Genomic DNA, 15,860 nt, shown 5'->3' with positions numbered 1-15,860 from the left:
ACACACACACACACACACACACACACACACACACACACACACACACACACACACACACACACACACATACTTCTCATGTGACACTTTGATCAGCATGACCAGTGTGTTTTTAAAGAAATTCGATGGTATCAGCAGTGAGATGTAATGAGGCTTAGATTGATGTTTAATGAACATGAACAGCATTTTACCAGCGACGCTGAACACACACACACACACACACACACACACACACACACACACACACACACACACACACACACACACACACACACACACACACACACACACACACACACACACACACACACACACACACACACACACTTAGTGTGTTGTGTCATTTAAGCCCATATGATCAGGGCCCTTCTGGTAGTTCTAGAGTCAGGTTTACTCTACCTAACAACACTAGTAGGAGCTAAATGTGTTATTTTTATTATTAGTAGTATTGTGCACTGGGTTAGATAATTAGTTAGGGAAAGTTAGCCTAATGTCTGACCAATCTGTAAAATAAATGATTACCACTAGCTTTCTTCACAAACATGTTCATAAAGGTGTCTACAAACACCTCTCAATTTGTTCCAAGCCAACTCCCTTGGGATACTTTGTGGGAGCCAATCAAAGTTGGGGTACCCCTGGAAAAAAACCTGGAACAATTCAAATTGGCCAAAATGAACTTGTGGGGTGTCTAATTATAGGTTTTCAGGGGTCCTGAATCCATTCCAACCCTCAAATTTTAGTATAACATTACTCCTGGCCATTAAAGTGGCCACACCTACTTTTATCCATCAGATTTTGGTGGCTATAATTGTCATTACCTGGGCCCTCTCAGACCCCCACTTTTCAAGCAATGCATTCTGGGATAGGTATTAAAATGTCACAGATCACAGAAGTGAACCTTTCAGGTTCTGTTTATTCAGCTCGCTGTATCTCTGCAACACATCACTCTATAAGCCATATCTCCTAAACTGGTGGGTCAAACTGTACAACCAACATGTCAATGTGTAGTTATGATTCCTGCTTTCATATGACATGACAACATGTCAATGTGTAGTTATGATTCCTGCTTTCATATGACATGAAAAAAATAAAATGAAAACATGTGCAATGACAGGCTCTGTGTCATGGTGGGTCACATGTGTATACTAAAGTGAGTTGTGTACAGTGGTGAAAGTGGGCCGGAACTGTCTGGAACGGCGTTCCGGTAAAAGATTCGGTCCCGGAACGCCGTTCCGTTAAGAAAAAGTCAAAGGCAGCTGTGAAAATCCCATATTAAATAACCTGCCACAGACCCATGGCCATGTTCAAGAAGAAAACATAATCTACTAACGTCAGATTAACATACAGGGCGTCATGACCATTCATTGTGCGTACGACGGGACTCCCTCACTCTCACAGATCTGTGATTTCCCCCCATTTTTTGTCTGACTTTTTTTTTTCTCCCCCCGTTCCATATAAGCTGCTGCTTTCATCCCAATAGCGTGAAGTAGTTTCAACTAGGCTACCTGGGTACTTCTACAGTAGAAGTACAGTACAGTAGACATTTTCGCGCGCATGTGCCGTGCGTGTGTGTCAGTTACGGCAAGACCTGTCAGCCACTTTCACCTGGTTGTGTATAAAGTGCAGTATTGCTTTCAAGTAGTACAGGATGTGTTGTCAGATAAAGTGCATGATTATAGATGGTCACAAGCAGTGGTGGAAAGTAACTAAATACATGTACTCAAGTCTCTTCTGTTTATTCTGATCTGTTTATTCTAATCTGTTTATTCTCATCTGTTTATTCTCATATGTTTATTCTCATATGTTTATTCTCTTCTGTTTATTCTCTTCTGTTTATTCTCATCTGTTTATTCTCATATGTTTATTCTCATATGTTTATTCTCATATGTTTATTCTCTTCTGTTTATTCTCATCTGTTTATTCTCATCTGTTTATTCTCATCTGTTAAATTCAGATTAGTTCTGATCAGTGATGATGAAGATTACAGCCACCCTCCTCATCCTCTCCTCTGTACTTCATGTCAAAGCGATCCCAGGAAGTAAGTACATTATATTTATGTTATTATATTAAAGATACTGTTATAAATCTACTCTTATTATACAAAATATTCATTCATAGATGTACTCTTGTTATATAAAATACATGTATATTTATATTATTAAAACATACAGTATATTTATATCGTAATACATGCATTCTATATATATATTATGATGTATGAAATATATATCTATATTTTTATTAATATAAATAGACATTATGTCTGTTGATTATATACTGAATAACATACTGTTATATTTATATATTAAATATACATACAGTTTATTCATAGTGTTATTATTTATAATATCATTGGTAAGCGGTAGCTCAGCCTCAAGGCCCGAACCAACAGGCTTTGGATCAATTATTTTACACTGTGCAACCTGAGTTATGAACAATACACACTAATAACACACACACACACACACGCACGCACGCACGCACGCACGCACGCACGCACGCACGCACGCACGCACGCACGCACGCACGCACGCACGCACGCACGCACGCACGCACGCACGCACACACACACACACACACACACACACACACACACACACACACACACACACGCTGATTCTAACCTTTCATTATTATCAGTGGTGTAAAGTATTTAAACCTCTACTACTCCACTACATTTCAGAGAAAATATTATACTTTTACTCCACTACAATTATTTGAAAACGTAGTTAGTAGTTACTAGTTACTTTGTAGATTTTGATTAAACAACATACACTTCAGCCCTATATACATTTAGACCATCAGAAAATATAAGATCTACAACCTCAAAATGCATCGTGATGCGACGCATTGTGAGCTTGTAGATCTGCTATTTTCAAAAGATTTTTATATTTGAAAACTTGTGAAATAGGACATTCTGCATAATGAGTACTTTCTACCTTTGGTACTTTTACTCAAGTAAATTTGAATTCTGGATTTATACTTGACTTATGAAAAACACGCACGCACGCACGCACGCACGCACGCACGCACGCACACACACACACACACACACACACACACACACACACACACACACACACACACACACACACACACACACACACACACACACACACACACACACACACACACACACACACACACACACACACACACACACACACACACACACACACACACACACACACACACACACACAGATTCTAACCACCACCATATTATATTATTGGTGGTGTAAAGTAACTAAGTACATTTTAAAAGAACCGGACCAAAACCTTGTTGGGAGCGGTGTGATTACAGACAGGAGATCCCAGAACCTCAGGGACCTTTTGAACGGGTTATACACAGAAGCGTCAATTATAAAAACATATAAAAAACTGCATTTTACCCGTGGCGACGGAGGAACAACATATTGTCACCATGGTGATTTCAGAGTAAACTCGACCCAGTTAGCAGACCTGTGGCCTTCAGGGAATTTACGGCTAATTTCTGGTCTAAGTCTGGTCACCATCCGTAGACCCCTTAACAACTAAACCTCCCCCAGTAGTCCAGTCCCTGACTTAAGACACAACATGGACCTGGAGATATCACAGTTATAAGAAGAGCAGAGGACAGAGGGACCTCTTTAATCTACTGGCCTGCTTCAGAAGAAATGTCAACTTGACCACCAACCGTTCAGTGTCCACTTATATGTCACTTGTATCAGTTAAAATACTCAAAAGACTCTAATGAACCAACCTGTCCTACTCCTCCGTCTAGAGAAATGCACTGATGCTCATCCTATCAAAACCCACTCACATCCTATAACTACAACTTGGAATTTCTATTGGTCCTATAAGTCTAGTCACACAGGGATAGCGAGCCAAACCATGCAAACCATATTTACATTTATACCATCATGCAAAACCACTGCACATAATCATAGCATAAAGTCACTGCAAAACAAGTCATTGCATCAAACATTGCATCATCTACAGATCTCTACCTGAATGAGGTGTGTATTATATCAGTAATGTATCAGGTGATGTCCTTCAGAAGAAACATAGTCTATTTATCTCTATAGCACTAACTCAGAAAATTAGACTTTTTGGAAGATTAAAAGCTTCCCTTTATTTCCTCAGTTCATAGTGGGATTACAGATGTGTATTTAATAATACAAAATACAAATACTATATACAAATAGAATGTCTCAGATTTACAAATGCCTTAATTTAGGCTTGTCCTAAACTCATTTAGAATTTAGATTAAAAAGGAGGAGGTTCCATTTAGATCTCATTCAGCCTGAAATACAGGCCAGTCTAAATTTGGTAGTTCCAAAAATGTATAATACCAATTATTAATATTAATTATTATTTATAGTTATAATAATTATTAATAAACACCAAATAGGTTTCATCTCAAAAAATAATAATTTAATAAATGTTTTACCTTCCTCCATGTGGAGCCATGACTGTTTAACATCTGAATAAGGTGCAGGAGAAGAAGCCCCAAAAACGTAAGAGCCCAAAGGGCCCAAAGGGCCCCCTGTGTCCACAAGCCTCTGTGTCCAAAAGCCTCTCTGTGTCCAAAAGCCTCTCTGTGTCCAAAAGCCTCTCTGTTTATAAAAGCCTCCTCGTGCCTATGCGGTATACGGTCTAAAGGAAGTTCCCCAGATGAGTGTGTGTATGTGTGTGCACGTAGGTGTGCACGTTAGTGATTCTTCGAAAGTTAAGAAAGTCAGTGTGTGTGTGTATGTGTGTGCAAGTAGGCATGTGTGCACGTAGGCATGATTCTTAGGAGTCAGTGGCCCTCATTTATCAACGCGGTGCAGACCAAATAATGGGCGTACGGCGAGATCACCGCAACTTTCGGCATTTATCAATATATCCTGGCGTTGGCTTCATCCTACCGTACGCTGAGATCTCACGTCTGGTCGATAGCAGTTGCAGTACGTTAGTCCGACAGCGCATTCCTCCGACAGCGCAGCGCTCCGACGTTTCAATACTAAACCCGAACCAAACCCGCACCCTAACCCTAACCGCACGCGGATGCCACATAGTCGGAGAAAAGGTCTGTCGGATTAGCGAAATGCTCCCCTTTGGCTGCACCCGTTTATTCCATTGTAGACCTGCGGAGCAGCATTGTCTGACTGTCTGACAGGCATCTGGACACATAATCCACTCCTAAATGTATATCTACACTAATAAATAATCCCTGTGAAAATATAACATTTTATAAACTAATTTAAACAAACAAACTGCGAAACAGTCATTCGGTTAAGCTTGCAGATCTGGCTGCATTGGCTATTTGAAAATAGCAGATCTACAAGCTCACAACAGGTCCCATTCATGTAGGCTACAAGGCTACGTGACAAAGATTGTACCGCTACGGATTACATGAAAGACACAGTTGGGCGTGTGTGTGTGTATGTGTGTGTGAGAGAGAGAGGCGTGTGCGTGTGTGTGTATGTGTGTGTGTGTGTGTGTGTGTGTGTGTGTGTGTGTGTGTGTGTGTGTGTGTTTCGACTTGACAGGCAGCGAGGCGAGCCGGTGAAACTCTTTTGGCTTCCCATGCTTTATTTGGTCGTATTCTGGTTCTCCGTGTCGTAAAATCAGGGCGTTTCGAGAATATTTAAGGGCGTGCTATTTAAATGACGCTCGGTTTCAGCCATGACATTTATCAAGGCTCCGGCCCAATGTACGCTAGGATTGGCTGAATAGGATTCGTTGATAAATGTGACTTCAACGTTGGTGTACGGCCGAATATATGGAAAAATATAAGCCGGTTTATACGCTCCGTTGATAAATGAGGGCCAGTGTGTGTGTATGTTGCTTGTTGTGCCTTTTTCAACAGCCACCCACACACACAAAAAAACGCTTACTTTGCACCTTGCACCGACATTCAGCATGGCCATATATGGGCATACTGAGGGGTTAAATTTCCTCCAAGATGTGTCTTATACCTGAGCATAATTCAGTAAATGTAATTATACTGCATATTATCAGCAATTATACATGAGTACATTAAATCATTAATAACATCAGGTTAAATACATGAGTAAATTAAATCATTAATAACATCAGGTTAAAGAAAATCTAATGATTCACGTTTGTATTAAATCTAATCCTCTCATCCTCACATCCTCTCATACAGTAAATGTTAAACCAGGTCTCTGCCTAATGCAAGCCTTCCAGTAAACCTCAGCAGTCATTTCAACCTGTCAGTCAATATCATATTCTTTCTTTAGGAAAATCAAGAAATAATTTAAAGCATTGTTCTCAAAGTGGGGTACGGTGACCCCCAGGGGTACTTGAGGGGATACCAGGGGGTCCCCAGCTAAATGATTTATAAGAACCAAATCGACCTCAGAGTTAAATTAACATTGATTTTACAATATAAATTGGGGTCCCAGAGATAGAAATGCCATTAAATGGGGGTCTGTAGCCTCTAATGCATGTCAAATTGGGGATCATTTGAAATTAAAATGGTTGAGAATCACTGCTACAGCCGTAAACAATCTTCTCTTATTGGGGTCCCTGGCTTATCTTTTCAAATGGGGGTCCGCGGGCTAATAAGTGTCAATTTGGGGGTCCTTGACATGAAAAAGTTTGAGAACCACTGATGTAAAGCCTATATCCTAAAGTGAGCTGTTCAACATAAATACATTTCCATATGTTCAACAATTTACTCAAGTACTGTACTTAAGTACAATGTTGAGGTATTTTTACTTGACTGGAGTACTTCCAATGTTCACTATTTTTACTTCTACTTCTACTTTTACTTCTACTTCTACACTACATTTCCGAGGCAAATATTATACTTTTACTCCACTACAATTATTTGAAAACGTTAGTTACTTTGTAGAGTTTGATTACAAAACATACACTTCAGCCCTATATACATTTAGACCATTAGAAAATAGCAGATCTACAAGCTAACAATGTGTCGCACCACAACGCATTGTGAGCTTGTAGATCTGCTATTTTCAAAATATGTATATACATTTGAAAACGTGTTAAATGGGACATTCTGCATAATGAGTACTTTCTACTTTTGGTACTTTAAGTGTATTTTCATATTACATTTGTACTTTTACTCAAGTAAATTTAAAATTCTGGACTTATACAGAGCATTTCTACATTATAGTATTGATACTTTTACTTACTCTAATAATTAGAGTACTTTTTTCCACCACTGTATATTATATTACATTATATTATATAATGTTATGTTCACATCCTGAAATAAATCATTATAAATCTGTTTCATAATATTATAAAAACATTTAAATCTGTTGAATAAAATGTTTGACAGGAAGATACTTCTAATATTCACCTTTAGAACCAAACATGACTGTTTAACATGATGATGATGATGATGATGATGATGATGATGATGATGATGATGATGGAGAAGTTAAGTTGTTGTTGAATTTAATGTCATCTTTGTTTTATTTCCAGTGTTCCATGAGGACATTAGAGTCATTGGCTGTTCAGACACAGTTAAAGATTCATATAAAGAGGACATGTCAGCACTGGATGGTGAAGTGTTGTTCTACGCAGACTACAACAAAGGGAAGATGGTGTACCCTCTGCCTCCGTTTGTAGATCCAATCACCTTGGCAGGAGGTTATGCAGGAGCTGTGGGTCTGCAGCAGTACTGCAAAGGCCAGCTGGACTCCATTCGCACTGGCTTGAAGAAACCACCAGTGAAAGGTACATGAATACTATGAACACAATAGTTATTAACTAAAACGGTTGAATATATTTAACATTAATGAAAATGTTTAACCCATTCAATCCGGGAACACATCTCTGTCATTTTAGATTTCTTTGGCTTTTTAGGAATTTGAGTTACAAATGTCTGCTTTAAAAGTATATATAACTGCTCAAGAAATGTAGGGAATACTTTGATCCCTTATTTATTTTGAGTTTTCATGAACTGTGTACATACTGCTAACACAAACTGCTCAAAAGAATGAAGGCATCAAAGTGTTCCCTTCATTATTTTGAGCAGTATATATTCAAAGATTTGCCCAAACTTTCGTGATTTTTCAAAAATAGCAGATCTACAAGCTCACAGCACGGCACCGAGTGCCACGCTATATGAGCTTGTATATCTGATATTTTTGAATAGCCAAAGAAATTAAAAAAATGACACTCAACTCAACTGTTATTTATAGAGCACATTACAATGACCAAGGCCAACCAAAGAGACACAACACATCAAACAACAATGTTACAGTTCATACAGTGCAAAAATACAAAATACAAGCAGCGATTAAAAATGCAGAGCAGAACATAGTGAGGTAGAGACAATGGTTGTGATGTAACTGTTTAACTGTGTTCAAAGGCCAGGGAAAAGAAGTAGGTCTTTAATAATGATTTATAAATGTCTATGGACTGAGAGGCTCTTATATTAAAAGGAAAGCTATTCCAGAGCCTCGAGGCGGCCGCAGTGAAGGCTCGGTCACCTCTAGACCTTTTGTTAGTTTGTTTGTTAGATCCAAATATTGTACTTTTACTCCACAATTACAGTTACTTTGTAGATTTTTATTATTATCATAATTATTATTATTACAAAACATACATTAACCACTTAAGCCCTATATACATTTTGGCCATTTGAAAATAGAAGATCTTCAAGCTCACAATGCGTTGTGATGCGACACATTGAGAGCTTGTAGATCTGCTATTTTCAAAGGATTTTCATACATTTTAAAACTTGAAATGGGACATTCTGCACAATGAGTACTTTTACTTTCGATACTTTAAGTATATTTTCATACCAATACTTTTGTACTTTTACTCAAGTACATTTTGAATTCTTGTACTTCTGAGTATTTCTATATTGCAGAATTGATACTTTTACTTAAGTAAAAGTAAATTTGAGTAGCCTACTTTTTCCACCACGTGCTGCTAGTATCCCCGCCTTCCTCCTATAACACACACACACACACACACACACACACACACACACACACACACACACACACACACACACACACACACACACACACACACACACACACACACACACACACAGAGAGAGAGAGAGAGAGAGACAGACAGACAGACAGACAGACGCACACACACGCACCTATTTTAGACTTTATGTAGTGACATATTTGGCCGATAGGGGGCAGTTAGCCTAGTGTTGATATTATACAGATGATAATAAAACTGAACATTAATGACATTTTTAATGGTCTATTTCCAGATGGATATGTGTACTATGAGACTCACCGCTGTGTGTTTAACTCCAGTGAGCTGAAGGACATACAGTACATAAACTCAATGAATTTCGATGGTGATGAGATCATCAGGTGGGACAGTAGAGTAGATCAGTTTGTTGGATACACTGAGTTTGGTGTGAAGAACGCAGAGCTCTGGAACAAAGATCCTAGAGAACTGGCTGGGTGGAGAGCAGAACGAGAGAGACTCTGCAAAATCTGGATTGAGATCTCCTACTCCTCTGTTCTGAACAAGAGAGGTGAGCTGATCTCAGAGCAGCACTCAACACTCATCACCTCATAAACTATAATATGACATCATAATAAATCATGATTAATGGTGTCAATATTGATCTGATAATGATTATAAAACATTCCTTAACCCATTCAATCCAGGGACGCATCTCTGTAATTTTACATTTCTTTGGCAATTCAAAAATAGCAGATCTACAAGCTCATAGCGCGGCACCGAGTGCCGCGCTATGACCTTGTAGATCTGCTATTTCTGAAAAATCGTGAAAATGTGTGCAAATCATTGAATGTATATATTTTAAAGTGAACATTTGTAACTTGCAGATCTGGAAATAGCAGATCTACAAGCTCACAACATGTGGTGTCACCATCGTACACAGAGTATAAATGAAACATATAGATCTATTTCTGAGTGTTTTCACCTACATATAATGACCTTCCTAAAATAGAGACACCAGGATTAATGTTTTTACATTAACTTTAAAAAGAACCATGCAGGCTAAAACACACCTCTATACACTTCATTTCACCTCCTGATTTTATATTTAATTATTGTCTTTACTAGTTAGTTTTGTATGTTTTTAATCACTTTAGTAATATTTTACAGGATTATGTGTTGTTGTTTTGTTTGTTTCTACTCTTGTTCATTTGAACTATTTTCATTGAATGATATTGATTGGTTTAGCTTTGTTTATGTAAAGCACTGTGTAACTGTGAATTATTTAATATGTTTAAATTACATTATATAAATGCATTCTACTTTGTATACAACTGTAGAATAGGGTAGAATCTATACAGTATTCTATGAAACATTTGTTCTCTGGTGCCATCTGGTGGCCAATCACAGACATTTACAGTTACAATTTACAATGTAGGCATTTATCAGACGCTCTTAATCCAGAGTGATTTACAGTAAACAAGGAAAACAAAAGGTAATACATCAAATGCATAGAAATAGTAATCTAGGATCAGAGGTAAACCAAGAACCTATCATCAGTCTAAACAGTGTAATATCAAACAAATAAATAATCTGTACATTGAAACTATCCAAACTATTGGATGCCAGGTCTACAATGACCTGGCATCTGTCTATATAACATGATATCTAAATTACATTTTAACCTTTGCATAAGCCTGCAAGGTCATCAAGGCTAGGTCTAGTGCTACAGGCTGAGGTGGAGTCTGAAGAGGAGAGTCTTCAGATTATGGCGGAAGATTGGGAGTGAGTCTGCAGTTCTGACTGCAATAGGGAGTTTGTTCCATAGTTTGGGAGCCAGAAGAGAGAAGAGTCTAGGACGTGTGGAGCGTTGTCCAGTGTGTTTTAGAGAAGAGAGAAGAGTCTAGGACGTGTGGAGTGTTGTCCAGGGTGTTAGAGAAGGTTCAGACAGCTTCTCTGTGTTAGCTGATCTGAGTGAGCGGGAGGGGTTGTAGGGTTGAATCAGGCTCGAAGATATGGGGGTGTCATACCTTTGGTTGCTTTGTAGGCCAACATCAGTGTTTAGTACTCTGTGAGGGCAGCAACTGGGAACCAATGGAGGGAGAGGAGAACGGGGGAGAGCCGGGAAACGTGAACATTTTTGCTGGTTGAAGACCAAGCGTTTTGCGGCTTTCTGGATCATTTGGATCTCATTTGGATGATATACAATTATTAATGATAATGACATGTTCCTCTGACTGGTAATGATAATACTAATAATGATAATGATAATGATAATGATAAAGATAATCATCTTTTTTTAGGAGTGGAGCCCAAAGTGAGACTGAAGTCAGAGACTCCCCCTCGTCGTGGTGAACACACTCACATGCTGAGGTGCAGCAGCTACGACTTCTATCCTAAAGTGATCCTGGTGACCTGGTGGAGAGGTCAAGAACCTTTGACCTCTGGTCTCTCCTATGCCGATGTGTCTGATGGAGACTGGTACTACCAGTACCACTCCTACCTGGAGTACACACCCAGGTACACACCTAACAGACACCTATACATAGAAATACACACCTCTACTGGTACTATACCAGTACCACTCCTACCTGGAGTACACACCTAACAGACACCTATACATAGAAATACACACCTCTACTGGTACTACCAGTACCACTCCTACCTGGAGTACACACCCAGGTACACACCTAACAGACACCTATACATAGAAATACACACCTCTACTGGTACTACCAGTACCACTCCTACCTGGAGTACACACCCAGGTACACACCTTACAGACACCTACACGTAGAAATACACACCTAATAGACACCTATACATTCTTTAAAAATAAAACACGTGTTACTCACTTGCTGAAAATGGCCCATTAATTGGTAGGCTAATACTAAATCACACACACACACACACACACACACACACACACACACACACACACACACACACACACACGCACACGCACACGCACACGCACACACACACACACACACACACGATTCCTCCCGAGTCTCGACCATGTTTATCACCAGTCCACTCCAGACACAACTACGCATCAAGCTCGTCGTCGTGCACTCATGACGAACGCACACAGAGACCCATGCGTGAGCGTGTTATATATGAATACACACACAGGAATACACTATAACGTGTGTATCTCGTTACTAAGTTTCTTCTGCCTCTTTCCTTCCTATTTGTTCTGCATTGGGGAGGGAATAGTGGAATACACAATAAACACTAGAGCGGAGGAGAGCCCAGCGGGGCATTCACACTCCTACACAAACATAGTCAAACTGTTTTTTTTTCCAAAAAACTAAATATTAAAAAAGATCAATGGATCAATGTGTTGAATCACTGTGTGTTTCAGCGTGTAGATCGGCTACTTTCACAATCTGTCCTAATGTTAGTGCTAATTAACAGCTGCTCACTCACTGCCAGACCGGGCGGGGAGGAGGGGCCGCTTCAGCTCTGAGCAGATCCACATGGACACACATTCTACTTCATGATTATTATAAATATCAGTATAAACTTATCTTATTTTCTATAACAGTCTAATGCTATTGTGTGTGTGTGTGTGTGTGTGTGTGTGTGTGTGTGTGTGTGTGTGTGTGTTACAGATCAGGAGAGAAGGTCACATGCATGGTGGAACATCCCAGCCTGACCGCGCCTATCAAGATGGACTGGGGTCAGTTACTGTAATCTACTGTAATCTACTGTAACCTACTGTAATGTGTTACACTACACTCTGTTTTAAGGGTTAAAGGATTATTCTCTATTTGTACCTGAAGGTATATTTGTTTTGCTGAACGTAAAAACATCGATCAGCTTAGTTTACTAATGTGTGCAGATAATCATCGATTATAAAGGTCTTAATATAATATAATATAATATAAAATAATATCATATAATATCAAATCATTAATATAATATTTGTATTGTCAGATTTCTCCACGCCAGAGTCAGTGAAGAACAAGGTGGCCATGGGAGCATCAGGTCTGGTTCTGGGTCTGGTCTTGTTCCTGTCTGGATTCATCTACTTCCAGTGGAAGAAACGAGGTGATTAGCACGTTTAATTAACATGTTTAATTAACATGTTTAATTAACATGTTTAATTAACATGTTTAATTAAGTATTATACTACCAGTGGAAGAAATGAGGTGATTAACATGTTTAATTAACATGTTTAATTAACATGTTTCATTAATTATTATACTACCAGTGAAAGAAATGAGGTCAGATCAACAGAGGATCACATGACATGTGGAACCCTCACAGAAATGCAAACAAACAAACAAACATGTAAAGCCAAAACCTAAACTGGTTTATATTGGTTTAGAACCTTAACCGGTTTAGACTAGTTTAGACGACCTAGTTAGAGGTCAAAGTGTGTTCTATGTTGTCACATTTAGCTTTAATACATCAGTGTTACATTTAGTCCTAAATAAGAGTCAAATGTTCACATTAGTTCTGATGCAACATGTGACCCTGATGACTGAACCCTAATGTTGTTGTGTTGTTGTGTGTATATTTATGCATTTTATTGAGAAATACACACAATACAGTACATAGGATTTATTCTGTTTTAACTGTCTCTCCTCTTCTTCTATCAGGTCGTATTCTGGTGCCGACAACCAATGACGATCTTTAGACTCCTCCCACACACCCAGGTTCACTCCCTCTTTCTTTTTACTAAACTTAGTTTTTTTGTTTTATGTATAAAAATGTATAAAAATATAAAACAAACACAAAACAACATGCTTGTGTAAGAAGTGAAACAACTAGCCTGGTAAACCATCCCGGTCGCGTGAATTCACATTATCATGTGTCTTCTGCTTCATTTATTATAACTACTAGACCATACCCGGTCGGCGCAGCGTATCCGTGGGGGGATATGCGCACATGATCTGGCAACCCGGGAGGCAGTTCGTCCCATAGCTGGGCAGCCCCGTAACCATGGCGACAGTGTTTGACACAAAAACGCTAATAAGAAGCTGAGATTTGATGAAATTGAAAAACGGGCTTCACAGTTAAGTTCAGATGGTAATGGTCAATGGCTGTGTGCAAAATGAGAGCAATTGCTCCAGCCACTGAGGAGAACCGGGTAGCTTCACCTACTCACTCACTCACCACTACAGACGGACGGATAGAATTATAGTAGGATAATGAATCTAATAATCAAAATGAATAATCAAATGATTTGTTGTATCAGACAACACTGATGACAATATATTGACAAAGTATTGGTCACATGTTGTTTGAATGGACTGAGTTGTTTCTACTTTGATGGTTACTGTAGTTGCTGGGAGGCTGCTGGGAGGTTAGGGTTTTAACTAGTTTACTAATAACTTGTTCAAGATCTATTAACTATGTATAGCATCGTTTTAAATCATTAACCACTAACAAACATTTAACCAGTTATGAATAACACATAACACAACTAATCATTTGAGAATGATGAATTTACTATTATAAAGGAAGGTTATTCTAAATGCTAACATGTTCACACAGTTAATACATTGTGATTCTTATTGGTTTATTGTCTTTTCACAGAACACCTGGGTGTGTTTTTCAGAGAACCAGAGAGTCATCGCTGCTGGTAGAGAGGAGTAAATACGTGTGTGTCCATTCAGCTTTTAAATAATCATAACAGCAGCACAATGATGACATCATCAATATTTTTAAATAATCACAACAGCAGCACAATGATGACATCATCAACCTTTTTCACAATGTGTAAAATGTGTCCTTTAAACAATTAAAAATGATAATTGGCTAGCCAAAGCTAATGATAATTAGTGTGCAGATTCTGTCTTTTCCTGGTGTTTCGCCCAGGTCGACGTGGTTTTGAGGTGAGGTTAGGGTTAAGTTTAGGTTTAGGCATAGTTTTTGGGAGGTTAAAGGTCAGGGTTTAGGGTTAAAGTTAAGTTTATAGACGTAGTTTTAGTGAGGTTAAAGGTCAGGGTTGGGGTTGGGGCGCCATCTGGGCGAAACACCAAAGGAAGAGGGAGTCCCAATTAGTGTGGGCGGTTCATCAAATGACTTTGTATAGTTTCTGTTGTCAGAAAACACAAACATAATATTTCAGTTCTACACTATATTAAAACATTAAATAAATGATCACACACACAATCAGAGTTCTTCATAACATTAATATCCATCTGAATGGAAGTCAGTCAGCCATGTTTGTGAAAAAGGTTTTATTATTTTATAATTGACCATAAGTCATTTATTACGTAATAATTTATAATGTGTGATAATTCATGTGTTATTATGATCAGTTTCCCTGTGATGGGTGGACCTAGACCCACTAGGGTGGTCTGAGGTGATGGGTGGACCTGAACCCTCTAGGCTGGTCCCGGGTCCACCCAAATTAGACAATGGTGGGCTACCAGTCTAGGAAATCAATGGGAAACACTGATGGCATGAAATAATTTTCATTTTAAGTATTAATTCTTCATTTTTAAATGTAATGATTTATATGTAATCATGATCAGGGGAGCAGATCTCATTACAACTTAGGAGGGAACCACAAACAAGGAATCTTCTCATCAATAACATCCCCAACATAGAGCTAACGCTAGGATTTTAAACTAACTAATAATGTTCACAATGTTTACAGTTTGTCTGACATTTGGTATAAAAAACAAAACACCAAATCCATGTTCAATGCATGAAACAAACTATAATGTTATGATGTAAATAATCCATTAGAGGTTGACATCACATGATTTAACTACAAACACATGAACATGCCTCCATGTTTAACTGCAGGTTTTACAAACATTGATTCTTTCACATTCATTCACATCATTTGAGATTTGATTAGATTTTGGTAAAAGATATTCAAGCAAAATCACAAAACAACTTAAACCCAGGATAACACATTAAAGCGTAATGAAACACTTGTTTACAATGTGTTCCTGCAGCATAACTAAACATAAATAGTCCAATAAATGTATT

The 15,860-nt window shown here is 38.4% G+C and overlaps 1 protein-coding gene across 1 annotated transcript in view; it reads left to right on the top strand.

Moving 5' to 3' along the window:
- The first annotated feature begins 1,951 nt into the window (after positions 1-1,951).
- LOC311044505 (H-2 class II histocompatibility antigen, E-S beta chain-like) overlaps positions 1,952-15,860 on the top strand; it is a 108,665-nt gene continuing 94,756 nt past the window's right edge. Inside the window, exons 1-2 of the mRNA XM_084056144.1 lie at positions 1,952-2,035; positions 7,440-7,694. Coding sequence (XP_083912270.1) covers positions 1,969-2,035; positions 7,440-7,694 — 322 coding nt within the window. The 5' untranslated portion in view covers positions 1,952-1,968. The remainder of the gene's footprint in view (positions 2,036-7,439; positions 7,695-15,860) is intronic.

The sequence above is a fragment of the Gymnoscopelus microlampas genome (genome assembly GCF_963454915.1).
Source record: "Gymnoscopelus microlampas genome assembly, chromosome: 4".
Lineage (NCBI taxonomy): Eukaryota > Metazoa > Chordata > Actinopteri > Myctophiformes > Myctophidae > Gymnoscopelus > Gymnoscopelus microlampas.
Note: the sequence above shows the minus strand (reverse complement) of the source record. Positions and strands in the feature narration are given on the sequence as shown.